General features: G+C 39.8%; 2 protein-coding genes and 1 non-coding gene across 7 annotated transcripts; 1 reads left to right on the forward strand and 2 right to left on the reverse strand.

The window, feature by feature from the left end:
- Positions 1-1925: 1925 nt before the first annotated feature.
- LOC115688847 (uncharacterized) lies at positions 1926-4868 on the reverse strand. Its single transcript, XR_008817272.1, has 3 exons — positions 4665-4868; positions 2072-2176; positions 1926-1985 (listed from the first exon to the last, which is right to left on the reverse strand). It is a non-coding gene; the product is annotated as an uncharacterized LOC115688847 (transcript).
- A 934-nt stretch (positions 4869-5802) lies between these two features.
- Positions 5803-10264, forward strand: LOC115688846 (uncharacterized). Its single transcript, XM_030614774.2, has 9 exons — positions 5803-6492; positions 6822-7034; positions 7118-7318; positions 8111-8218; positions 8359-8496; positions 8598-8849; positions 9008-9328; positions 9424-9658; positions 9781-10264. The coding sequence occupies exons 1-8, from the start codon at positions 5881-5883 to the stop codon at positions 9589-9591; spliced, it is 2013 nt and encodes a 670-aa protein (XP_030470634.2). The 5' UTR covers positions 5803-5880; the 3' UTR covers positions 9592-9658; positions 9781-10264.
- A 2361-nt stretch (positions 10265-12625) lies between these two features.
- LOC115688845 (uncharacterized) lies at positions 12626-26782 on the reverse strand. Of its 5 annotated transcripts, XM_056315460.1 has the most exons (19): positions 26738-26782; positions 25730-26371; positions 24245-24445; positions 23811-23894; positions 22636-22695; positions 21145-21189; positions 19536-19732; positions 18933-19436; positions 18671-18791; positions 18395-18574; positions 18201-18290; positions 17373-17435; positions 17196-17270; positions 15451-15501; positions 15276-15353; positions 14272-14406; positions 14024-14131; positions 13847-13912; positions 12626-12901 (listed from the first exon to the last, which is right to left on the reverse strand). In XM_056315460.1, exons 2-19 carry the CDS (start codon positions 26063-26065, stop codon positions 12827-12829), a joined length of 2469 nt encoding a protein of 822 aa, XP_056171435.1. In that variant the 5' UTR covers positions 26066-26371; positions 26738-26782; the 3' UTR covers positions 12626-12826. The 5 variants fall into 5 exon arrangements, 4 of the variants coding, with proteins under 4 accessions (XP_056171435.1, XP_030470633.2, XP_056171436.1 ...); XM_030614773.2 differs by lacking the exon at positions 26738-26782 and having other exon boundaries at positions 18671-18767; positions 25730-26690; XM_056315461.1 differs by lacking the exons at positions 25730-26371; positions 26738-26782 and adding an exon at positions 25515-25652.
- Positions 26783-27932: the final 1150 nt, after the last annotated feature.

The following is a 27932-nucleotide window of genomic DNA, read 5'->3' on the forward strand; positions in this document are numbered from 1 at the left end:
GGAGGAGGGAGGGAGGGAGGGAGGGAGGGAGGGAAAGACGTGAATGTTCTGGGGACGGCGACGACGTACGTGGGGGACGTGGTGTTGGGCGGGGAAATTGTGTTGGCTCGATGCTTTAGTTACACTCCACTTGACCACGTGCAGTCAAAAGACCAAATTTCATTTGGCTTTACTCTACCCGTACAATCTAACATTAGTGGTCCCGACATTTTCGTCGAATGTGTAATATTGTTCCTAAACTTTTAATCTGTACATTTGAAACCCTAAACTTTTATATTGGTAAGTGACTTTGGTCAGAAATCGCTGATGTAGCGATCTAATCAACATCAGCCGTACCACGTGGCATGGTTACACCGGCGCTGACGTGGACAATTTTTATAATTTTTTTTTAAATTCTTTTTCTTTTCTTTTTCTAACTTCGGGCTAGCAAGGTGGCAAAAAAAACATAAAACAAAAAATTCAGAAAATCTTTAAAATTGCAAAATTTGTCCAAGCCAACGTCGACCGTCTTATGGCCGCGCCACATAGGACAATTGACATTGCCTAGACCGCCACGTCAACGGTTTCTAGTCGAATTGACTAAATTGGCGCAATTGAAAGGTTTAGACTAAATTGGCAAATCGCCAAATTGTTTGGAACTAAATTAGCACAACTAAAAAATATAAGACTGAATTGGCCACCGTATAATAGGTTTAGAACTTTGTGAATAATTTTCCCCCGAAAATTTAATAAAAAAGATGACATTATTAGACTTAGATGAGCGGTTTTCCTCATTTTGAAACCTTTTCCAAATCAATAATGACATTGAGCACTCAAAAGTATCTCCAAGACTTAATTCAACCATTTGAAAGTTCGAAGATAAAGTTAAACCAAAATTAAGGAACCTAATTGCACCAATTAGAAGTTTAAGAAGGGCATTGCATATTTGAAAATAACCTTTGGCGGGTGATGCTACTATCCCTTTTATATGCTGCCATGAAACTTGAAATGACAATTTTGTCATGGCCCATCCAATGGTCGATATTAATTTTTTTATATATCGAACGTTAGAGGATACCGTCTCGTCCGAGGATCGGACATCTCCAGCATCTCGCACCCTACAAGGAAGAGCACCATGGCAAAGAGAGGATCGATTGGGACACCAATTTTATCTCCAGCTTGGTGTCTTTGAGAGTCTCTGTCCTAAACCCGGGTAAGGCCGAATATCGGTATCGAGATGGGGTAATCAACGAGGACAATAATACATGTGACCAAAGCGAGATGCTTTCACGATGTCTATAATTGTCAAAGAGTCGAAACGTCAAACTTGTCATTCATCTCCTTAGCTTCGAATTGGCGTCGCCGGATGAGTCTTTCCTTGCTAAGAGCTTGTGTATCGGATAAATATGTGCTAATATCTTGCCAACCAAGGAAACATATAAAATGTAAGACGCAAGAATAAACAAGACATGTTGAATACAGAGACCGAGCCACAACCGTTGTATAAATCGATGTACACAATTCATTTGGCCAAGAATAGAGCATGCCCGTAAGACAGAAGTGTGCCGACCGCAACGATCAACAATGTGTAAGCCGTAATCAAATCGGTATTATTTCGTAAATGTTCTTCAATTGAATTCAGCATGCCTAGTAGTACATATTGAAACAACCTGAAGATCAGCTCACTGTAGATTTCAGAGATCTCCTTTTCCATGCAAAACCTTCCTTACAATCTTCATGTTCATGGTGTCAAAGTTTTTTTTTTTTTCCAGGACTCTACAGAAAAGAATATGCTGCAACAAATTCTCCGGCACAAAATTTTCAAAGATCAAACTCCCTCATTTGTACAGCATTCTGATTCATATTAGACCTCACTCCATCACCAAGGACTAATCTTGCAGTATCTCTGTTCATTGACTTGTCTCGGCGGTTTCCTTTCTATAAGCTTGTAGCCTCTCTCTCAATTTCTTGCTCTCTTCAAAGTTAGCCTTTCGTTTCACGGATTTCTATAGAAAATTTGAAATCATGCAACAAATCAAATGAGAGTTCACAATATTCAATATATAACCTTATGAGTATAATAAAGTCTCACCTCTGCCCGAAAACAGCGATCAAGCTTTACTTTTAGGTCAGTACATTCGCCAAAAAATTTTCCAATGGGATGGTCTAAGTGACACTGTTGAAACTGTTCAATTATCTGCCGGAATTGAAAACTTCAGTCAGCACATGTCCACTTTTCTAACTAAGGAGAGAACGATTGCTGCTGGATTTATACAATTAGGTAATGCATTTTGCCTAACGAGACACCATCAAACTATCGAGTATGTGTTGAAAATACTATGCTTTATGTAGTGCAGGCATATATTTTTCAATGTAATAGTTGGAATCCCAGCAAAATGATTAGTGCATCTTTAGTTCTCTTGCGAAAATGGTTATTGCCAATATAATTTTCTTTTACTTAAGGTAAACACAGATAATTTTTTTTTATTGGTTAATTCACAGAGAGACCTCTTTCAAACTTGGAACAGCAACTTTTCTTATAACATTTCCGTTATTATTTTAACAAAACAGTACGGGTTCTTTCACAACCTTTCTAGGAGGGGGGGTGGTAATATAGCTCCATCAATCTTATACATGACTCTGTGCACAGATTCATCATCCTTGATGAGATCATAGTACAGAATCCACTAACATGCATACAGGACAGTACGAACAGGAAATGAAAAGATCAAACTAGTCATCCAAAAATTTACAAAAGATCGAGTAGACTCTAAATTTCCTTGGAAAGAATATATTGGCGTCAGGTCAATCCAGTCCACTGGTTCTTTAATAGGACACATAACGCAGAAGATGCAGATGTTTATTGATTTTAACCTTTTAAAACGAGGGCAAACGGAATCACTATGGTCTTATTTCCAGCATTTTGATGACACGTGCAAAAATATGATGATAACATCTAAAACATCAAGTTTTAATAGTACCTCTTGGAAAAGTGTGCTTTCTATTCTTGATACTATTCACGACTTACTTAATAGGAATGAAAAAGTGAAAAAGTATAGGCTTACTAACCTTACATCAAAAAGAAGATTTCAGGTGAATTTTGAAAGAACATTCTCACTTATCTTAAGAAGATAAAGAAAACAAGAAAGAACACTCCCATTTTTACCAACTGAGCTCTACAGGAGCCCTTTCATGCACAACGAACTTATTTCAGGCTAATTAAAGTAATGACAGATTAAATTTTTTCACAAAAAGCAATATCTTTTAGCCTACCTACATTCCTTGCTTAAACTCAGATGAGGAAAAAAATGGAAAAGAGATATCTAAAGAGGTGACACGAGATCCCAAGGACAGAGAAATCTTCTCATGTCTAAGCACATTGACCCTTGATCACTTGAACCCGTCAAATATCTCAAGCAGAAGTAGCAGACAGCAGGAGCATTTTTAAGCTGTGAAGTAATCTGAAAAGCGTAATAGACTTACTTCAGCACACATTGGATGACGGTGTAACGTTAGAGGGGGATGCATATTGTCCGCGACTCAATCAGCCCTACAGCAACATGTAAAAGCACGGAAGATAATATGGGGGTTTAACATTTAATCGCAGATCGCCAACAAGCACAAATAAAAAGAATCACAGATCAATTATCTTTCCACTCAGAGGCAAATATGGACAAATAGGCCATCTATGATATGAGTATTAAGGCCGAACGAAACTAGCTTGAACATAAACCACAAAACTTGAGAAAAAGAAGTGAATACAACAAGAGGAAGTTCCATTGTGACCTAATAGGCTGTCGCCTCAGTTCAATTCCCACAAAGCCACAACTTTAACATGCATAGAATTCTGTTCAGCTGGTCATACAACATCTTCATACTATACATGTCTTTGTGGGCAGGAGAAGATAACTGGAAAGACAACTTTTTTAAACTAAAGGCAATTGGAACTTATTCCAGTAAAGTTAAACCGCATAGTTTCAAGATCTTTCGTTCTGAGAAATGTTTCCAACACACGGGCAATGAAGGCAAATTTCTTCGCAGCAAATTATCGAACATCGAATCTCTCCCTCTCCCTCTCGGTTCCGGGACGAACGAGGCATCTAAGAGTGGAATTTCAGCACGATTAGGAACCGGATGCGGGGCGTAACCTTTCGGACGCCACACACGAATACGCATTTCTTCTTTTACATGTCTAAAGAAAAAGAAAATCCTTACGACCAGCCGATAATTCATATGACGGCATCGCATTTTTAATCCGAGATTGAAGGAAAGGAAACAAGCAAAAGCCCTAATCAACTCAACTCGAAAGAAGAACATAAACCATAGAATCCACTAATTGGCCGAAGCAGGTTCATTCTCGCCATTAATAGATCGAGATCCGGCACGCCTCAATTGGCAAGCATCGACAGTGGCGATTGTTCGGATTTGAACAGGATAAAAGTTACTCCGAGCGACAAGTTCCTCTCACTACGCGAAAATTCATTCAATTAGACTGCGCATCGACGGTCTGCTAGGTCGCCGGAGAACCGCTGAACAGACTCCAAGGCTCGTCGGAACAATCAGGGAAAGAGATCGGAAAGCGAAACTCGCCGGACGTGATGACAATTTCAGGATAATCACGGAGGGAGGCAGAGAGAGAGTGAGAGAGAGAGAGAGAGAGAGAGAGAGAGAGAGAGAGCGAGTACCGTTGGTGGTGGTGATACCTCTCTGGTTCAGGCGGTTGATGCGGCGGCTGCGGCGGCGCCGGACCGGAGATGCGCGGTTGCTCCGGCGAGAGCTTCGGGCGGTCCTCGCGCCGGAGGCTCAGACGGCGGCACGGCACGGCACGGCGGAGGTGAGCGGCGATGCGTAGGAATAATATTCGAGAGAATTTATTCGCTGTGGTTTATAAATCATTTTCATTTTCTCTTCAATAATTACGAAAAGGAAAAGCTATATTTTTAATATTAAAAATTAGTAAAAAAAAAAAACATAAATGACTGTCCATATTTATGTATAACCAATAAACATTGTTACCGTCAATCAAGTGAGAGGATTTCAAATATTTCAACCATTTCTTATCTCTTGTTTAATTGTAGAATTATATATCCCGAAAATTTGATACTATTGTATCGACTTCGTATAAATAAAAAGGAGATAATTGATATGCTTTTAATGTTTTTCATTCAAATTTAAGATACTCGAATTGTTTAGGCGACACTGTATTACATAATGTTTTACTTGGGTGCTCGGCGACTCCCGCCACCCGATCGCGGCGTCGTGACACGTAGGCCGCCCCAATAACTTTTCGACTAGTTTGATCGAAAAATAAAATTAACGTTGGAATTAGTTAATGGAAAATAACACAAATGGTCTCTAAACTTTTGGCTCAATGTTCAATGTGATCCCTGAACTTTCAATATGTTCAATATATCTCCTAAACTTTTAATTTGTTCAATGTGGTCATTGGACCTTAGGTATAAGTTCAGTGTAGTTCCAGAATTATACGAAAATGTATAATGTTATCTCTGATCTTGAATTAATGGAAGGACAATATAAAACATATTCATATGATTTAGGATTAGAACGAACATGCACCAAAAGTAGAAGAATCACGTTGAACAAATTAAAAGCTTAGGGACCGTATTACGCATTGGGCTAGAGTTCAGAGATCAAGTTTAATACTGGATCAAAATTCAGGGACCATTTGTGTCATTATCCTAATAATTAAGCGGATAAATTCATGGGATTAAAAGCCTAAATTAAAAAATTAGATTGACAAAACATATAAATAAAAAGGGCCATTTTCTTTTTCTGTTTTCCTCTTTCGCTTCCATGGCGGTACCTTGAGAAGAAGAAGAAGAAGAAGAAGAAGCTGCAAGAAGACAACTCTCTCTCTTCAGGGAGGCGGAGCTACCAGCTATGGAGGACGAGGCGGAGATATACGACGGCGTGAGAGCTCAGTTCCCTCTCTCCTTCGGCAAGCAGTCCAAGCCCCAGGCTCCCCTCGAATCCGTCCACTCCGCCACTCGCCGCCACGGCCCCGGCCGCGCCTCCGCCTCTCCTTCCCCTTCTCTTCCCTCTGCTACCGCAGCCGCAGCGGCCGCTGGCGGCGGCAAGAGCGGCGGCCTGCCTTCCCTCTCCTCCTCCAGAGCCTGGCTCGAGGAGCTCCGCGCCGGAAACCCTAGGCCTGGCCCCGACGCTGGAACCGGCTCCCGCGGCGGCGGCGACGGCGAGGGCGGTGGTCGCGCGATGATAGGCCCGCCTCGCCCGCCGCCGGGACTGATTTCCAGTGATGATGGCGGGGGCGAGGAGGAGGACGATGACGATGACGACGGGGTTATGGTTGGCCCGCCGCCGCCGACGCCTCCTGGGAACCTTGGAGATGGTGGTGATGATGATGAGGAGGAGGAAGAGGTGATGATTGGGCCGCCGCGGCCACCGATTGTGGATTCGGACGAGGAGGAGGAAGAAGAGGAGAATCGGTATCGGTTACCTCTCAGCAATGAGATCGTGCTCAAAGGCCATACTAAGGTATCTCCATCTCTCTTCCCTGTTCCTTCGTTTGTAACTTTCTAAGTTCTATCAAATTGGCATGAAGATATTCATCTGGCAACTCACTCTTCGATTTCAGCATGTTAAGCAATCATATTGTCATTGTTTGTGATAGTTTGAATCTGCTATAGATTTCTCAGCGACTAGAGTAGTGGAGTTAGGAATACATTGAAAAGGCTGTAGATTTTGAAACAATCCTGTAGATGGTATCAAGTGATTTCCTTGAGACCTGTAGCTCGGTAGTAGTTAGCTTTCTGACGTTGTGGTTCTGACTTGGTGAAATTTCTACACAAAAATGCAATTAACAGATTGTATCGGCCCTTGCTGTTGACCACACCGGTTCTCGGGTTCTATCCGGCAGTTACGATTACTCTGTACGGATGTACGACTTTCAAGGAATGAATTCTCGCCTATCATCATTTAGAGATTTGGAGCCATCTGAAGGTCATCAAGTCCGTAACTTAAGCTGGAGTCCGACTGCCGACCGATTTTTGTGCGTAACTGGCTCAGCTCAAGCTAAGGTAACTTTAATGGTACTTATCATTTTCCTGAAAGCTGTGGTGCATCTTGGCTTCTCTGACGATTATTCTCCTTGACGACGCAGATCTATGATCGTGACGGGCTTACGTTAGGTGAATTTGTGAAGGGGGACATGTATATTCGTGATTTGAAAAATACTAAGGGCCATATATCTGGATTGACTTGGGGTGAGTGGCACCCTAAAACAAAGGAGACAATTTTAACATCATCGGAGGACGGATCTCTTCGCATATGGGATGTGAATGACTTCAAAAGTCAAAAGCAGGTTTTTTTTCCTCATATCCTGACTTCGAGTTTGTGTGAAGATATAGTTATTGAGTTGTTGCACTGCTGCATATTTGTTTTCTTCCCTTTGAGAGTCTTATTCTTTTTTGCTCTTGATTGAGCTGTTTATACTGAGATTATCTAGGAAGACATCTCAGGAGTTGAAGCATGCACTTTTGATGTACATTGTTAACAGCTGGTTTACTTCAATTTTTCAAGAGGTTGTGATGATGAACTATTGGTCTAGTTTGCTTGTTATTTTTATTTTTCTTGCCTTCACATATATAGATCTGCTGGGCAATCTTCCTTAGTTTTCCACTTGATCCGTCTGACTTGTGGGTCATCAATATATATGAAAAAAAAATGTTCTGGCGGGCAGAAATAAGCAATAGTCTTTATTCGCTCCTCTAGGAATCATAGCATTCAGATTTTAAGATATCGTTTCCTTTTACGCATGAAATCAATTATGATGGACAAAATCTAGAAAATATAACTCTAAATCAGAAAGTTCTACTGATTTTGGTTATCCCCCTCCCTTCTCGATCTTGAGCGACTGCTTTTACCTCAATCCCTCTCTCACGATGAAATCTCTTTAGACTTTTCTTATGCCAATGTATGAGTTTCTTCAGTTGCTTTTCTGATACTCTTGCCCCATATTGAGCTTATTTATGGCCACTTCTGTTTATCACCAAATTGTAGAAAAAATTGGCCACTTTAGGTAGCTCGTTGCTTGTTGTGTTATTTTCAATGAAGGACTAGAATTGTACCTTTTGCTAACTTATTGAATATATAGGTTATTAAACCAAAGCTTGCAAGGCCTGGAAGAGTACCCGTGACAACATGCACTTGGGATCGTGAGGGGAAATGCATTGCAGGTGGTATCGGAGATGGTTCAATACAGGTATTATGTCCCACTTCTGTCGTATTGGGAGAAATGATGCTAAGGTGTATGATTATATCCTTCTGGTGTGATGGCGATTGTGTTCCCATCCAGTTATGATCTGCTACTCACTTCTTGTTGTCGACTGCTGGATTTGACAGCTATGGAACCTTAAGCCGGGATGGGGAAGCAGGCCGGACATTCATATCGAGAAAGCTCATTCAGATGATATAACTGGGCTTAAGTTTTCCAGTGATGGGAAAATTTTACTGACAAGAAGTTTCGATGGTTCACTTAAGGTAATTACATGGATACGACTGAAGCTCACATCCTGTTTTGATTGTTAAATAATTTAAATTATTCAAGTTTATCTCATCTTCTTATGTTTAATACACATTAGGTGTGGGATTTGCGCCTTATAAAAAATGCCCTCAAAGTTTTTGAAGATCTTCCAAATCACTATGCCCAGACAAATATCGCATTTAGTCCCGACGAGCAGCTTTTCTTGACTGGAACTTCTGTTGAAAGGGAGTCCACAACTGGAGGCTTGTTGTGTTTCTTTGACCGATCTAAACTTGAGCTGGTATCAAGAATTGGGATTTCTCCTACTTGTAGTGTGGTGCAGTGTGCCTGGCACCCCAGGCTGAACCAGGTACTAGATGTAACTGTATGCTAGTTTACCCTGGAGAAAATACTCAATAGAATTACTGCACAGGTGTATGTGTACACTCAGGATCTTTTGCTTTGTTTTCTACTACAATGTGACCAATGACCATTCCATCTTCATCATTGTCTTTTGCTTTGTTATAGATCTTTGCAACTTCTGGGGATAAAAGCCAAGGAGGAACTCACGTTCTTTATGATCCAACTCTCAGCGAGAGAGGAGCTCTTGTTTGTGTTGCTCGTGCGCCAAGGAAAAAATCTGTGGACGACTTTGAGATAAAGCCTGTTATTCACAACCCCCATGCATTGCCTTTGTTTAGGGATCAGCCAAGCCGTAAGCGTCAACGTGAAAAGATCCTCAAGGATCCATTAAAATCCCATAAACCAGAGCTTCCCATGAATGGACCTGGACATGGCGGAAGAGTTGGTGCGAGCAAAGGAAGTTTATTGACCCAGTATCTTCTTAAGGTAACTAAAGAAGAATTTCCTCCTCCATTTCAATTCTTGTCTATTTTAGTTAGGTTCTAAGGGTTACTGAGGATAATTGCCACTTCCTCTTGCAGCAAGGAGGTATGATTAAGGAGACGTGGATGGAAGAAGATCCTAGAGAAGCTATACTGAAGTATGCTGACGTCGCAGAAAAAGATCCAAAGTTCATTGCCCCTGCGTATGCCCAAACCCAACCTGAACCTGTATTTGCAAAATCTGATTCTGAAGATGAAGACAAATGATGCCCTATCCTGTGGTGCTTCTTTTGGATCATTGCTGTGGTCGTCGGACACATGAGGAAGAAAACTGGTAATGTTTGGATTATGAAGTGTCAATGTGCAGCTTACTGTACTAGTTCATCAGTTTTGTCTGTGTTATTTCATGGCGACTCGGCAGCATTTGCTTGATTACATATTTCTTTGGATAACCAGGGATAAAACTACTTATACATGAAGAGCCAGCAAATATTGCAATAATCTGTTGATCAAGCTGGAGTGTCGACGAAGAATGGGTTTTCTTTACTCAATTAATTTGACTGGTCTGCTGGGTTCGAACTAATCAAGACATCAACTCAGAGTTTAAAAGCAGGAATTCTCTAGGAAAGAATCTCTTGCATTTAGCTGGCCTTTTCCATCATATGATGTGCAGTTTATATTATTACAGTTAGAGAGTAAGTAAAGAGTATCATTTAGCTGCTCTCTTCTTCGCTCGTGGAGGCTTACTTTGCTGAGAGATGTACCTTTAGCGACGTGATACATAGCGGTCCATCGTGTTTTTGTGGTTTAAGAGACGGGATCAATTGTTTTGCTTCTTCATCAGATCAATTAAGTTAATGTAAACTAAGTTTTTCACTGTAATGGAGGTAATTTCTGCTACACATGATATGCAACGATCTGCCAATGGGGCATTTGACAACTGCGGCAGTCTTTCTGTTGTGCGCGAGAGCATTTTGCGTTATTTTTTTTTATCCTAGTTGCTCTTTGGTAAAAATATAAACAGTGAAAGAAGCCGGTTGACATTTAGATGGTCCTGAGCTTCGTTATTTTGTCATTCCTTTTGTTTTCGACTTTGCCTTTGGCAATTTGGTTCATGCGGTGGCTCTGATTATGGAAAACCGGAACTAGGTATAGTTACTTTGGGTTGATTCAGGATGCTGGGCAAGCAGTGTTCCATCAGTTATCTTGTTTTGACTATGGACAGTAAAGAAAATGGCGGGGTGTGTTCTTAGTTATTCAGAACTGAAGATTTGAGGTGGGAAAACCTTTTAAGATGGTGGAAGGTGGAGATGAGCTTCTTTAAAATTGGGTCGGTTTCTGAAATCTATGTCGCCTGAGGGGGGACAAATAAAGGGAAAAATAAAAAGAAAAAAAGAAGGAAATATTTGGAACTATAGAAAGTACTCTATGTTATAAAAAAAAAGGGTTTGTTGAGAAGGACACTGCACAATCGTTGTGCTTTGAAAATCAAATATTTTCTTTTTTAGCAAGTATTTTGAGAACACTTGACAACGTCAATTAAAAACTGATTCACCCAATCATCCCTCTATAGCTCATCTCAACATTCTACGCTCATTCAGTCGAATTTCCACACCCATACTCGAGAATTAATTATCCATAAAGCCTCGACGAACTCAATGAAAACAGCCTGGCTTTCAGACTCCTTTGCGGGAATCATTGATATGGGATTTAAGCATCATTCAATATGGATTGGTGATGAATGCTGTGAAATCTTTCTTTGTGCATTTATACATGTTCCATTGTTTTTCAACATCAGCTGTCTTAGGATTGGGAGCAATGTTGAAATCAAAGTCAGCAATTTGTTTCCACAAAGATAGACAGAACAGCCTATTTACAAAATAAAATGGATAAATGCCACAGGCTGCTCTGAAGATCAACCACAAAATTTATGCAAATTAATATGGTTTAAAGATGGATCCATGGGCTTGTCAAACCATAAAAAAAACCATGACAATGTAGGAAACGATCATTCCATAGATCCTCACTGAAACTGGTAACTCTTCGAGAAGGAAGTAAGAGGATTCAACGCTAAGGGCGCGAATGGTAACCATTTTGTTTTAGAAATCAATTTCTGATCAGAAATAGATTTTTCTATTTTTATTCTATGGACGAGTTTCTGAACCAAAATATACGTTTAATAACGACATAAAATTTCTATTTCTGAAATAGAAATTTATTTAATAACGACACAAAATTTCTTCTTCCCGAGCGGCCAGCGAGCGAGAGGCGACTGACGGCGGGCGGTGGCGAGAGGCGACTGGCAACGGGAGGCAGGCGGCGGCGGGAGGTGGCCGGCATTGGGCGGCCAAGGACGATGGTGGATGGCGACAGCGGAGGACGACGACGGGAGGCGGGTGGCGGTGAGAGGTGGCCGGCATTGAGCGGCGGAGGAAGACGGCGGCCGACGGTGAAGGACGGCGACGGGAGGCGGCCGGCGGTGGAGGATGACGATGGGAGGCAGCCGGAGGGTGGGTGACAGTGGGAGGTGCGCGATATTGGGCGGCGGCAGGAGGTGTGTGATGTTGGATGGCAATGAGAGGCGAGCGGCGATGGGAGGTGGCCGGTGTTGGGCGGCAACGAGAGGCAGTGGCCGAAGTTGGGAGGCAGCCGATGTTAGGCGGGCGAAGGAAGGCAGACAACGGGAGTTAGGGAGGAGATCGGCGGCGACGGTGGGGTGGCGGGTGGGTGGCCAGCTAGTAGTGAAGGCAAGTGATGAGAAGAATTTTTATTTCTCATTTCTGTTTCAGAAATAGAAAAATAAAAAAAATTTACTTCTGATTTCTGTTCCAAACCTATTTCTGAAGTAAAAATTTGTTCCAGAAATAAAAAAATAAAATTGTATTACCAAACAAATTTATGTTCCAAATCTGTTCCTAGGAACAAAAAAATAAAAAAAAACAGAAAAACAGAATGGATATCATGCGCGCCCTAAATAGAATAAGATAACAGGAGGAAAAAAAAGGCTCATCGAATATTGCTATTGGTAATAGCACTACACTATGTATAAACAGAACTATGCATAGCACAGAAAATTCAAACATCTGAATTCCTTTATTTTTGAGCTATTTTGAGTAATGTACTCCTGTTGAAGGAATAAACAGCTCTTATGCCATTGAGATTGATCGCCTTGAAATAGGAGGAAAAAGGTGTACACAACCATGCTGCTTCTGTGAAAGTGGCTACAAGAATTTCAAGTTAGAGACGCCTAAAAAGCCCAACATCACATCCCAAATAAAAGACAGGGATGATGATTGCTAAATTTAGGCAAGACGATTTACTGATGAGCAATTGGCACAGCACATATCTGCATGCCCTTGACGTCCAAAGGAGCACAGTAGTCTACAAATTAAAATTTTGTTAAAGCCTTCGGCTATAGTAGTCTCTCTCCCATCTACAGCAGGATTCTCTAACGAACCTTGAAAGTTTCACTTGATGCATCACAATGTTGTCGAGATTTATGTTAGAAACGCCTACTCTCACAGGTTGATATAGCAGCATCTGATAGAACGCTAAACATCTGTGTGTCGACAAACATCTGCATAGACCAAGAGAAAGAGAATCATGAGCAAGTATTCTAAAGCAATACCAAGTCAAACTCTATAACTGTAAGCCTCATTTAGAATCATGAAAGAATCCAGATGCCCTGACATTGACAAATTAAATATCTTTAAAGTAATGGTTGAATGACAAAGTCGAAAACAGAAAACCCATGTAATTAAATTGCGCCTAGATAAATAATGTGTCACAGTTAGCTAGATGAGGTGTGTATATATACTGACAGTCCAGTGATAATCCCTCTCGACTTTTTGCAAAGGTTATCTACCGTCATTCAACACCCACGATAAAATCTCGGAGGACTGTAGATCACCTTGCCCCTGCCCTCATGACTTGAATCCTTGGTACTCATCATATTAGAATGAGCGAAGGCTTAAACTGTTGAATAATGGCAGGAATTATATTTTATATCTTAAAACCTACCAAAAAGTTTGAGAGAAGGCCGTAGGATGATAGAAACCTTGACATTGACTTAAGTGTATGAATCCAATACATTTGGATAACTGAATTGTTGAAACTGACCAAGAATAAAGAAGGAAATGTGTAAAAAGGGGAGTATAAGAATCCAATAACTTTATTACCATGTTCATTGCACACCCTTTTGTTCTAAAAACTCAAGTTGCTAAAGAATGAAGAAGATTACATTTTAGATATCAATACCCATATACTAGAGTTTCAGTTAAATTAAGAAAAACACAAGCAATTAAAGCAAAGTGAATAATGCAACAGTCAAAATCATGTAGTCTTATTTTAATACTCAAGAATGCCCTGGTTAGATGCTTCATCAGTTAAAATTTTCTAATTGCTTGATGAACTCCTAGATAAAAATCTAATGCATAAACGATGAGACGCTGAAGCTAGAGGATATAATGCAACAAATAAGTATGGCATCATGTATAGTGATTTCAAGGAGAGCAGATCTTACCTTAATAAATGGTCGGTCTCTACTAGGAAAGGAATCAATAAAACTATCTTTAAGCAGTAAAGAAACCTGAAAAGGTACAGAGCAATCACATCTCAATAAGAATATAGGTTCCAGGAACCAGAGTAGTTAGTTATCATTTAATCAGCAAGGAAAAGAACATTATAAACTCAGTCTAACCCTGTCATTATTTGACTGTACACTAGTAATTGTATAAGACTTCAAATCGGAGCAAAGAGAATCAAGGTAGTTCCTCATTACAGTCAAGAATCTGCTAGCAGCTTCTGCCTGCACACCAACACCAGATTAGTAACTACCGAAGTAAAAAGAATCAGAGGCACATGATGCAAAAATAACAACATATCTACTAATGTAAGAAATATACGTGCTAAAATACTGATTAGAAACTTTGTGAGGATCATGTGTACCTGCACTTCACTGCACTTATAAACAGGATGCCTTTTAGCAATTGAGCTTTCACGAGATAGTCTAGCATGGATTGGCTTTAGTTCAGAAACAAGCTCTTTGTACCTAGGTAGTGCTGGCAAATGACACATTTTCACCTACAAAAGTGAGTTCAATTTGTCAGATTATACCGTTCCAGCCAGCCATTAACCCAGCTTATTGTCTAAAAAATTCTTGTACACGAGCTTGAACATGCAAGCCATTTCCTTCTAATGGATCATTACAATCATCTCCAAGTAATTATCTGATCAAACAGAGGAGAAAATTGAGAGAAATCACTGCAAAAATTTTCCTATTCACCCATCTGAATCTACCCTGCTGGTCCATATACACTACAGTTCTTTTCTAATTCCGTTAGTACTAATATACATTCTTCAAGGTAAACCAGTGTAAATCACCAAAAGAGAAAGTAATACAAGTCTTTTCTAATTAACCATCAAACGCTTGTATTACCCAGACCCTCCAATCTCTCAAACTCCATCTGTTCTACAAATAATAGATTAGTACATAGAAGGGGCGATCAGCAGCAGGTCAGTGAAGAACTTTAACATGAAGCCTAATTCGATCATGCTGGTCCACGTAAGATAATGCTCAAGTTGATTAGTCTGTTATCTTCTAGTGAACATTCTTGTCATGGCATATGATCAATAGTAATTTGGGTAACAATGTGGTGAACACTACAAGCTATAAGTATGAAAAAATGAAATTTTATGTCTGCTTCATCAGCCACACTCTTAAGTTAATCTCTTTTAAACATCCTCCATCCTACCAAATGAAAAGAATTGGCAGCAAAAAACTATTATTTAACTTCTATGACAACAACAAATTTGAGAACAATTAATCAAGCCTTTATCACCATGTGCCATTTTTTGGTTATTCAGGGCTACATGGATTTTATCAGAACATTGTTCCCTGAGGAAAAGCATTTGTACACTTGTCTTGATAAAGGGGGGAAAAGATGACGAACCTGGTCCTTAAGCACATTAACCTGAACAAGGTTAGATGTTTTCATCTTCAAATCAGCAAATTTGTGCTGTATGCCCACCTGCAAAGCCATCAGATCATAACAACATTAAGCCCATTATGCTTCCAACTTACAAGTCTGACTTAAAATAGGATGAGTTGGAAAAAAAGAAACTTACTATAAAGGGAACTGGAGCATCAAGAAAATCAAACATTCTCTCAGGCAGAACCTGAAAGCAAACAATAGATATTCACAAGAAAATTACCACCGACAAAAAATTGACAGCTAATGCAAGTACATTATGGAAAAGGTTTCCGCATAGAAACAAGTAATGAAGACAATCAATGTATCTCAAAAATGGTAAAAACTGATAAACCAAAGACTTTGTCAAACTGATGCAGGCATGTTGTGCATTTATGCAACAGATCACAAGTCATAAATAATATCAATCTCAAATAAATCCCAAGAAGAGGGAACCCCAGTTTAGTCTTAACTTAACGTCCTCTCTTATTCAAAAGCTTAAGCTATTAGGAGGCAAAAGTACTCAAGTGAATTAGGCTAATCTTAACCCCAACCAAAGTAATTTTGGACTTTAACAACCCCTCTCAAGGTACACCACCAAATAATAGCCATACAATAATGTCTTGCATGTGTTGTGGACTGGTACTCTAGGCTTGAAAATCCACGAGGATTTAGGCAATTAAACAGGGCTCAACGGGCGTTTCATTATCATGTCAGAGGATTTCCAACCCAAACATTTAAGCTGTTAGTTGAGAAGAGCACATATGTATATGAGATCCATATTTACTCCATGCCTAATGTGAGACTCTATCAGACATAACTGGAATATGTCACACTCTTAAGTCAATAAACTCTCCAAAATAGCAAGGTTATGTACCTAACTGATAGCCCATTTGTCTTGTACAGACATATGCTTGTTAATTATTTGGAACTTAGGTGACTGTCTAGCCATGCAGCGTTCTACGAGAGGCATCCCTCAATCTCTTTTGGCTGGGTTTTATGGTCAGAATAGGAGGCCAGAGATACTGGTAACTGCATCCAGTATTTGAAGATGTTACATCCAGTGGAGTCTAAGCAGATAGACCCGAATGAAGCATTGGATTTGCCCATATGGGGGAGTATTGAACAAATAGATATAGAGTAACACTTGTCCTGGAACAAATATAAGAATCCTCTTTTTACATCTGCTGAGAGAGAGAGAGAGAGAGAGCCAGATCTGAATCCACTGTCAACCTCATTGCCAATGTCTATCCACAGCTATAATCTGTCAATAATTCGGCTATGTTGTTTTCCTATCCAATGACCATTCACTCCATTCTCTGCTGTCACAATAGGCAATAAGAAAGGAAAGAAAGTTTTCTGCCTATTGAGCACAAAACGAGGAAAATAATACCAAAAACATTTTCGTTTATATATAACAATTTAAACTAATCAAATATCTTAAAAGAAAATACAAGTATTTGCAAATATGAAAGAAAAAGAAAGAACATTCTGATGCCTTCTACGAAAAAAAGGTTACATTTGTGATCTCCATCCCTTTCCCTTTGCCTTTTTTCCCACTTGTTCCTTTCCCTTACTTTTTTTTTTTTTTTTTCTTGTTTCAGCAAATAGGGTGTATCAATGACTTGAATCCATGAACTTCTAGTCACAAGTGGGTAACTTACTGATATGCCAAGACTCTCCCTCTACAAAGCTTAAGTGATGGGGAATAAATTTAAGGCAATAAACTGCAAGCAGAACTCTCAATGAGTTCATGTCAGGGAAAAAACCAAACAACTGAGAGTAAATCTTAAAAATCCAATCACAACGTATCAAAAACAATATTTAGAGGCCAAAATCTAGAAGTACAGCATGCAACTATAGAGCTTCGGAGATATAAGACAAGCTGGAGTTTAAACTTACGGGTAGCAATAAACTCTGCCATTCAAATGGTCGAATCAAGGGAATAAGAGACAACACAGAAGCTGATAGAATACCCTGCATCAATTGGACTTCTCATCACAATCCATCATGGCTGATAGAAACGCATAAGTATACAAGCACATATTTATCAAGGTCCAACGACAACATTGGACTTACAAGATTGGGGCACACTACTACAATCTGTTTTTCTAATAGAACACCAGCAACCAACCATAAAACCTGTTAACAAAAGTGTGAACATATCAAATTCAAACCACTTCCAAGATCAGTATATGTAAGCCTGAAAATAACAAAAAGTTAAAAAGCAGAGGCAATGCCAAAGTGAAAGGAATCTCAATCTCAAGCATAAGTTGTTCATAAACTGTATGGAAGACTTTTTACAGTCCAGAAGATTCTTGGAAACTACTCCAAAACCAGTTTAAAGTCACCTTATGTTCACTACTTTCTGGTGACTATCGTCTCTTGTGTCCTGAATAATCAAAAGTACTTTTGAGCCCAACAAAGGAAACTCAAGGTTTCGTCGAGGAAAAGATTTAATTCTTATTTATAGGATTAGATGGACTCCTCCAACATCATTAAAACGCCAAACCACATTTGTCTAAGACTGGGAAATAAAGATTGTTTGAGTAGAGAATAAGAGGTGGAGTTATGTTCTCTACCAAGCAAGAGAATACATGATTTGAATTGAATCCAACTTCTTAATTAAAAACACTGAATAATCTTAGCGAATCTTGAATGAAAAAAATAATGATTTCTAAATTTTGGATTATCATGGAATAAGTGTAAAAGTAGCTTCTTCTCTCCCTATAGGTTTTGCTGCTAATTAGCAAGCTTAACTTGCATGCATGGTCGGGAGCAATAAAGATGACAGAACTCTTTTTCTGGAGATAATATATACTTTCTTGTGGAACCATCATAAGCATCTAGCAAAAGGTTAAATATCTGATGAACATAACTCAAGAATTTGTGAATTGAGGGCTTTACACTTTCAAGTGAGAGAACTCGACAAATAGTTGCAGTTGTCCATACAGAGAGCGCAAGAGCTGTCTCTGCAAAACCTATCTTTGCATGGACCTTTCATCAAGTTAAGCCATGTTAGTTGGACTAATCAGTAATAACACCTTAAATGGTAAGTCATCAAACATAAAAGTACAAATATCAGCAAACAAAGAAGTTACCTCGGCATTTTCCAATAAATCTAACAACTGTTTACTAAGCCCAAAAGCAGATACGGGAGGTCGCCTGTATGAGACAGCCTGAAGATGTTCAAGAGGCTTAAAAACCATTTCACCTCCCCTCGGTGGAAGAGGCAAGGCATGATAACTGCAGACTATCTGGAGCAAATCATTCGTAGTTTCCTATACCAAAGACCATAGCGAAGAGATGAGCAGACTAATAACAATACATCAATAAATCCCAATTTACCTAAACACATGGGAGAATAGCAAACTCACTCTTGCCCACTCCATTATTACATCATCATTTAGTTCCCTTTGCGAATTTGGAAAGAGATCATCATCCTCATCCTCTAATACCACACTTCTCACTGGACTGCCAAAGAACAACAGGGCATTACTGTCATTACACTGGTAAAAATGCTGATGATGTCCCAAAAATTGGAGATGCAAAAAGGTATCTGTTAGATAGTATAGAGAAATCAAGATGAATCCATCAGTATTAGAAGTTAGGATGCAGCTAGTGTTATACATTAACTACCTGTAAAGGGATTCAGAACTCCCCAGTCGCTCCATTATAGGGTTCCTATGGCATAAGAATGCCCCAACTTCTGGAGAGTTAAGTCCATTTTCATAGCATTCAGACATCTGTTCCAGACACTCAGAACGAGTTTCTGAGATCTCAGAAGTATTGTCATCAACATGTAGCGTAGACCTCCCAACATCGTTATCTATTTGCCTCGCTTGATTCAACTCAGAAACATCACTCGCAGTAGCACTTTCAGGCGATTGCGTTTCCTGGATCTTAATTGAAGAAGATGAGAAACCACTATCTTGTGCCAGACCAGCGGCAGCAGCAGTAAGGGCAAAAGCACTGTGAAGAGGTATTGCAGATGCCATCCAATCTGTACGACAGTCATTGTCAGGATGCTCATCATTCTTACTCATTACATCGTGTGCATTGGTTTCTGAAGGAATGTAACTGGTGAGAGTCATTTCATTAACAAATCGAGTGATCCGGTCAAGACGCTCCTGTGCTATGATACTGCATTGAATTATGTGGTAACACAGAAGCCAAAAGTTAACCATTAATCCCTGTTCTGTCAATCAGTGTGGAAGTTTAGGCAACTGTAGCAACACAAACCTGTTCAACATCTCATAGTGTAACTCAAAGAAAGGAATTCTAGTTAACAAACAGTAACATCGAGGAGCGGAGACAAGAAAACGACATCCTCCGGATGACTGAGGAGGAGGTGACGAATTTCCAACGATGCCAGGTGGTCTCTGAACAATTTCTGGTACGTGCAAACAAACTCCATAAAGAGTTGCATTGTCTGCCATCTGCTTAAGTACATGACATTCTGTTAGAAGGGTGGAGCAATCCTGTGAAACAAATGAAATCCCAGAAACAAAAGAAAGGAGAGAAATGACAGTTCACACATCCAAGGAAGTCATATTATGTTGCAACTATACTAGTACTTTCTCCAAGGAATTCACATCACCCTCTTTTTTCTTTTGCAACTAGAATGTATGTAACCAGGTGACCAAGAGATTAGGAAAAATTGCCTTTCTTCTCTCCACAATCACTAGAAACAGAAAATGGTAAAATGCTTCATCCGATCACCTGAGGTGATTGATATCTACATTGGTTTACGACATCTCTTTCTTTCTTTTCCTTGTCAAAGTTATTTTGTCACTTGGATATGGCCAACCCAATAACGAAGAAAAGATAAACTTCCTGCAAGTTCAGACTAACCTGGCGCTTCCGATAGATTCGTCAACAAAACCAATTAATTGTATAAATATGTTATAATTGACAACAAGAACATAGAACATGGCAGAACTCTTCGTCTTCAAGAATATGGGAGAACACAAGTAACGAAGAAAAGATAAACTCCCTGCAAGTTCAGACTAACCTTGCGCTTCCGACAGATTTGTCAACGAAACTGATTAATTGTACGAATATGTTACTATCGACAACAAGAACATAGAACATGGCAGAAGACTCTTTGTTTCGAGAAAATAGGAGAAAACAAGTGCATCTCAGGATAGATGAAACGTGATCACGAGTCTGTCCACCATGAGATCTCACTTTCTTTACATGATGCTCAAAATTACAGCACAAATGTTCAGTGACATAAAACAACAGCCAATAGCTGTTTTACGCCATCTTGTCGATGGAATGTACACCCAAAAAAGTAGGAACTGATCACAACTCTGCCTAAGCCATTCTCATCTCCAAACAAAAGAGTAGAGGATGCAGCAAGTAGTTGACAGCTAGCAGTTCTACTCAGATGTTTCTAACAACGATCTAAGGATGTTGGTTATATAGATTATATAGGAGAGGTTTTCAATTTGGCTACATTGGCATATAGAGAATGAATTTACTCCAATTTCCGAAAAAAGTCTTTGCTAAATATTGCCATCATAATTGACATCTAGATCTAAGCTCATGTGTAGTTCAAGGAATTCAGATAACACAACACAGGTAAATAAAAAAAAAATTGATAATAGAAAACATGGACCGACACCATCTGCCAGGATACAAAAATCTACTAGGATCTCTTCCCATATCATGACAATGAAATGACCAAACACACGACCAACATGATACGAACAGACCACTGTAATAAATGTCACTAACATCAAGAGATCATTAGTCCCCTGTACTTCATACAAAGTCTAGTCAAAGTTTTAAGCAAATTGAGCATCCCAATCAGTATACAGGGTAAAGAAAACAGCAAGAGACTCACCTTAAATGAGAAAAGAAATGATAAGTCATCCCGGCCCAAATGCTCCTGTTAGCTCAAGAAATTATAAAATATCACATTATACATGGAGGCTGTAAAGGGAAAATTGTATTGTATTATTCAATAAAAGTCTATATATACATTAAGAAATCAGCAACAAAAAAAGCCCAACAAAAAAAGCCCTAAAGATGTAAAGAGAAAATTGTATTGTATTAATCAATAAAAGTCCATATATACATTAAGTAATCAGCAACAAAATAAGCCCAACAAAATAAGCCCTAAAGACCACTTAAACCTTTTATACCTCTAACAGACCACTTTACCCTTTTTATACCTCTATCAGAGACGAACTTCGGAAATCAAATTCACTAGTTAATGATGAAACAAAAAGAGACTTGACCATCCCATAGATGAGATATAAAGAATAAAAGAGCTCTTCGGAGAAAAATTATACTGATTGTGCAAATGCAAATCATAAGAAGAAGATAGAAAATGAAAGTGTATAGGAAAGAAGGCCCAGAAGGAGTATTTATGTCATTAAGCATGTATATAACCAATACTAGGAGACATCAAGCTTTCCTGGCAGCAACCTAAAGAAGATGCTAACTTAATTTTGCATGACAGATCTCAGAGTGTCAACCTTTTTACACAGTAAGTATCCATATCTAGTTAGTTGCATGTACCAATATAATTTGTATAGAACATATATATCCACTATAACCTACCTTTCATGGAAAGGATAAGTAAGCCTTAGGCCAATGAAAATGGTTCCCTTTATCAGCCAAATGAGCCCGACTAATTTTCTAATAGTGTCACTTTTTTTTTTTCGAGTGGCTTGGGCGAACTCTTAGGCCCAATTCCAGGTTTGACAGTTCGGCCTATATTTTGGCTTAGGCCCAAATTGATCCATTCCTCAGATCTAGCCTTAACGATAATCCATATCGCTACCTTTTAGTCACGATCGTATCATTTACCACCTCAACCTTAAATGGATTTCACATAAGCATCTACAGAGGCTACAATAAAAGAGCTCCCCGTACCTCATTGATAAAATTAATATGACGGAGAGATTTAAGAAAACTACTTCTTTAGTGGGTTTGCATATTATGTCAATGTTGTTTCCACCAACTTCATCCCTGCCTGACACCATTCTAACTTTTTTATTTGAAAGAGTCACCGAAAAAGAGCTGCCACCAACTTTATTCTGTAAAAGGATACATGAATGAAAGCAAGAAGAATAAAGCAGATGAGAAAGAAATATCGATTATGAGCAGATATTGGCCACCATTTTGAGCAGGTTTTTCATTTCAAAGTCCTAACAATACATTTTTCAAGCATACTCTACATTCAATGGTCTTAGAGAACATCAATGAGAATATTCACTACGCCACTGAGAAGAAACGTACTTTATGGACTCATTAAATAGGGCTAGGGCTCACAAGAAGGGCGAACTTATGTTTCTACGAGAATAGGATATACAACAAACTTATATACCTGCCCATAAACAAGTTCATTCAGGTCACTTAGAGATGGGGTTCTCTCCAGCATTTGTGCCTGCACCCATTACGTAAGGCAAAGATTAGATATGTCAGGGTTGATTCACAAATGTAAGTTCAATATCAACCAGCTTCAAAGCACGCGAGGGATGTCTGAAGTTACGTACGCAGGACGAACCGTTACTTCTGAGAGATTAAATATTTCATAATTATCTGAAGGGCTAGTGGAGCTTTCAGTGTCAGTAGCCATAAAGAGTTAGCCAACCAGCTAACCATTTCTCACTCCCATGTATCTCCGTATGAGCACACAATGTATTATCACTTTTGCCTCCGTATGGTTAGAAGATCTGTGATCGGACGAACCTATGATCTCTTTTCAGGACCAATTCGGCAACAACTCTGCTCCCATAAGAAACTTCTTCCTTTGGCTAATTCTTTTGATCAAACACTTCTCTCCATGTCATTCAAACACTTAATATTGATGGTAGAATGAATTAATTCATCAAAACCAACATGTGAATGATGTTTACCTTGGCAATTTCCAAGTTCTAGTCACTTCAGCTTACTATTAGTCTGTCTTGCTATAGTGTGCCAACTGATTTAATGCAGTAAGTATCATATCCGTATAGTTCGTGAACCATTCAACCGAAATCTTAATCTGAGCCCATAATGTATGTTTAAATATACTTGAAACTTATTTTCGCGTGTAAGCATGACTTTCATGTGCAGATAGAATGTGGATAAGGGCAGAGAAGGAGCAGAATAATAGCAGTGAAAATCAGAAACATTAGATGAGTTAGTGCTAGGATTAGAACCCTTGACTGAGTTTTAATACCGTGTTGGACACCCATTTGGCAAAAAGCTTAATATTGTCATAAAATAACCTCATTCTGTAGGTCAAACGCATTGCTTGAAACATATCAAGAGGTAGCTACACGGAGCAATCTCAGGATACCTGGAAAAATTGAAGCAACAAAATTGTTCGTAGTAAAGTCGTGACTGCCAAAAGAGAAGATAGCTCAACAAATGATGGCAAAAGATGCAAAGGGAGTTTCCGTATGTAATATTAAACAATATCAAAAAACTCCAATATGTATGAATTTAGCAATGACTAGCAGAGTAGCTTCAAAATTTATCCAGGTATTAAATGCCCTTGGATGTTTAGTCTCACACCTTAACACCTCCAGGAAAACAAAATGCTGCTAAATCCCTCTGTCGCATTGCTAACCTCTTGCCAGGAGGATATTTAAATAGTATCTGTGTTTAGGAAAAACAAGAGACTGCCGTTAGGTTGCCTGCAAAGGAAATGACTCCTGAAAAAGAAAATGCTCAAGTAACAGGCAAAACGATCTATTAGTGGGCCAGCTAAAACAAATATGCCCACCCGACCAAAAAAAAAAACATATATGCCCCGCAGGCTTCAAAGAAGAGCCACATATCCAGACCCACGATGGCAAACTAAAAACCATATCATCAGTCATATAGCATACTAAAAGGTTAGAGCATGCACAATGGCAGATTTAAGAGATATCTGCCACGACCACCAAATTCTTTTTGGGGGAGGGAGAGAGAGATCAGTGATTTTGCTATTAAGCATTACACTTCACCTGAGGCTCCAACGTTGGGAAAGAAGGCCCTCGATTCTGCAACAATTTTGAGTCTATTAATTCAGATTTTGCCATCTCTGACTCCCATTTTTTCCTCCTGACAAATGCATCCTCCACAACTTCCAAGTTAGCATCTGAATGAAGACCAGCAATGATGAAATGTTCAAAGAGGGAGGTTGGCGGCACATAAGTATCGTTGTCCTACAAGAACAACTTCGAATTACTGAAATGAAAAGAAAGCTTAGACAGTGCATAGCCATTGACCTTCACGAATTCTGGGGCACTGACGGAAGAGAGCCAACTCAAATGAGGCGGGAATGCACATTATGTGAAATAAGGACGGAACAGAGCCAACTAAACACTAATGAAATGATGTAGATGATGAGAGAGACACTACATAATGATATTGTCTAAAACCACAAGAGGTAAAAGAACTTCATTCGTCTTAGAAATGTATGGTTATTACCTCTATTAAAAACAAAGATTCTTTCTCTTCACAAAGAGACTCTTTCAAGGACCACAAAAAAAAGGCGAGCTTCAAGCAGACATGACTCATGTAATATACAGGAATGATGGATTCTTAGTAACAGCGTAAAAAAAGAGATTGATTACCAATTTAAGATTGTGTTTTTTTCTCTATGAACAATAATGTTTCCTGACCGTACTTGATCTCAATCAAGTTTCTTGTCATAGAAGGGTTTACTGCAGAACTCTTGACAATGTGATCCTTAAAAGTCGAGACAAGATTGTTAATATTCAAAGGAAGAGAAGTCCTTTTAGAAGTACGAAGTGAATCTGTATATCCATTCCAGAATCAGAAATGTTGAATGTATTAAAATTCGCCCCGTACAATCTTCTCCCGATGCATAAATTCTAATGACGGGGGGAAAAAGAATCAAAATCAACACTTTGTGAATTTCCTTTTGTTTTGATTTGGTTATTCAGCAATACAAGGGTAACATATGACCAAACGTCATCAGTCATCCATTAATTAGCTAACTAACATTATGTTGGGGAGCACCAAGAAGATGGAATTTGGAGAGAAAGCATCAGAAAATTTAAATTTTCCCTCCACAAGTCTCTCACAACAGACTTCTTCCCATTTTGCACCCAAATTTTCATTACCTCTCTTTTCTTTCTTTTCCCAAACATAGCCTAAAAGTCCAGCCTTCATGAACAGCGAACTGGTGAAGACGCTAACTCTTGTACAACATTGACCAAATACTATCCAGATAGGTTTCTGTTTAATTGATGAAAATTGCTTGTGTACCATTTGAGCAAGTAGGTCAATAAATTAGCAAGAACATCTCATTCGTTGGCAACAAGGCGAATTCCGCAGCATTATCTAACTGATTAGAAAACGAGAACTGCCGAATGTCAATCTGTTTCTATCACATTCATAACTCACGGAAGTCTGAGCAAGGCAGTCAAAGCGAACAGGTTCAAAAGAAGGAAGGAGAAAGGCAGAAGGAAAAGATAAGGTACCAGAGGTCTCGCGTGGAGCTGATACCACTGCCGCTTCTGGTTCGCCAGCACCTCAGGGTTAAAGCTGGACCGAAGGCGTTGCTCGTCCGAGCTACTCCCCCATCGCCAAGCCTTCTGCATCTGAGCCTTCCATTTCTGCAGATTATTGCTCCTCCTGTGCATCACATCGCTCCGGCTGCGCCTGTGCCCCGGCTGGACACCCGAACCGCCGCCCGTGTAAACGCTGTGAATCGCCTCGTTGGCCACTCGAATCGCCTCCTCGGAGAAGTGCTGCAGAACGTAATACGGCGACGAAGACCGCTCCTCCTGCGCTTCGCCATCTTCCTTCGCTTCCATTTTTCAAATTTAACGAGAGCAACGAGATCACTCCCCGGAAACTATCATCTCGCCGACCAATCCCCTTAAAAGCGCATCAAACCGCCCCTCGCTCGTTCGCTTCCGCCGAACCCACCGCTCTCAAACCGAAACCCTCCGAGCGAACACCGTCACTCCTTCAAAAAAAAAAAAAGGACATTCCTTTTTCCCTCTCGCGCCGCAACCACGACACCAGAAACGACAGGAATCGCACAGCAAGCTCGAACCATCGGTCGCGTTCAGCCGCCGCCGCCGCCGCGTTGCGTCCGAATCGTGCACAGCCGCCTCCTGCTCACGACCACCATTTTCCCCGATTCAGAAAGCGCGAAATTCGAGCAATGATGACGGGAATCAATGCGGTTGGGAGATCGCAAACGGGCGGGCGAGAAAATCACGACATTCAATTCCGAACAACCGCACCGGAACGCGAAGGATTTCCCGGGGATCCCGGAAGTCCGACGGGAACGTCAACGGACGGGAAAACCGACGCCGGGTACGGGGAGGAAATCGGCAAGCGAGCGAGCGAGAGAGAGTAAATGCAAAATGAAGTTTGGACGATACGATAACGATACGACGCGATCTCGCTGCGATTACCAGCGACGGAAATGCCAGAGGAACAACGATCGAAATCGCGCGAAACGAACGATTCGATACCTGCGAACGTCAACCCCGCTTCGCTTCAGTAATGTCGATAGAAAAGAGAGTTTCTCGTTCTGCTAAAAGAAGAAGGTTGTCTTTTGCAGTTTGTGCACTCCATGACAAATTACAAGCATTATGACGAAGGTTTGGAGCTTGGGAAGGTGATAATGATTCATAAATTCTCCTTTTCAATAATTCTCGCTAATTTAAATAATACTTTAAATTCCGACGAAATGTAAACTGTGAATTTTCGATTGCGTATGAGTCGAAACTAATTACGAAATTTTCATGATTTAATATATACAATTGATTTGATTTTAACCCCGGCCGTTGCAGTTTTAAGCAGCTTCTTTTTGCCCCTTTTCACTGATTATTTTTAGTTATTGAATAGGGATTAATTAGAGCGATAGTTTTCCTCCTCCTCCTTCTTTTTCCGTGCCTTGCATGAGAAAGTGCAAGTTTGAATTTGCTTCGTCATCGCTGGAAAACGACATTAATATTATCAATTGGAAATTAAAATATTGTTTATTTATTGTATACAATTTAATTTGATTTTTAACCCCCGCGGCAGTTTTTATTAGCTTTTTTTTTGCCCCTTTTCACTAATTATTTTTAATTATTTTTTTGGTAGGTATTTTTAATTGTTGAAAAGGAATTAATTGTGGTGATAGTTTCCTCTCTTTCTTTTTTTTTTGGGTGCCTTGCAGATAACGAGAAAGTGCAAGTTTGACTTTGAAAACGGGAAGGGCACCATCCGATCACGATCGGTAGTCAACATGATCCGATCACTTTTCGTGTAAAACAGCGCGGAACTTTCTGTGGGCTTAATCGCGCGCCACGTGTCCCATCAGTTCCAGTTATACCAGGGTGACCGAATCCGGTCCGGTCCAATGGGACAGTTTTTTCCTGCCGCATCAAGAAAAAATTGACAAATCTCAATATATTAACGATAAGTGATAACTTATTATGGTGCAACAATAAGGGGAAATGATTATACATGGGTTTAGTTCAAATTTTACTATTTTTTGGAATAAATAAAAATCGTATATGTAGTCAGTCCGGACTAATCGATGCGGTTACCCCTTGAAACCGGGAATTGGATCGCTTGGACACCGGTTTCACTTATAGGAACCGGGAACAGGACCGATACTCCCGGGAACCGGACTTAATCGGTCGGTTCATTCTAGTCCAGGTAGTTCCCGATTCGGGC

This window comes from Syzygium oleosum, unplaced genomic scaffold (assembly GCF_021117445.2).
Source record: "Syzygium oleosum isolate NSW1041296 unplaced genomic scaffold, Sole_v2.1 Sole_v2.10, whole genome shotgun sequence".
In the NCBI taxonomy this organism is placed as follows: Eukaryota; Viridiplantae; Streptophyta; class Magnoliopsida; order Myrtales; family Myrtaceae; genus Syzygium; species Syzygium oleosum.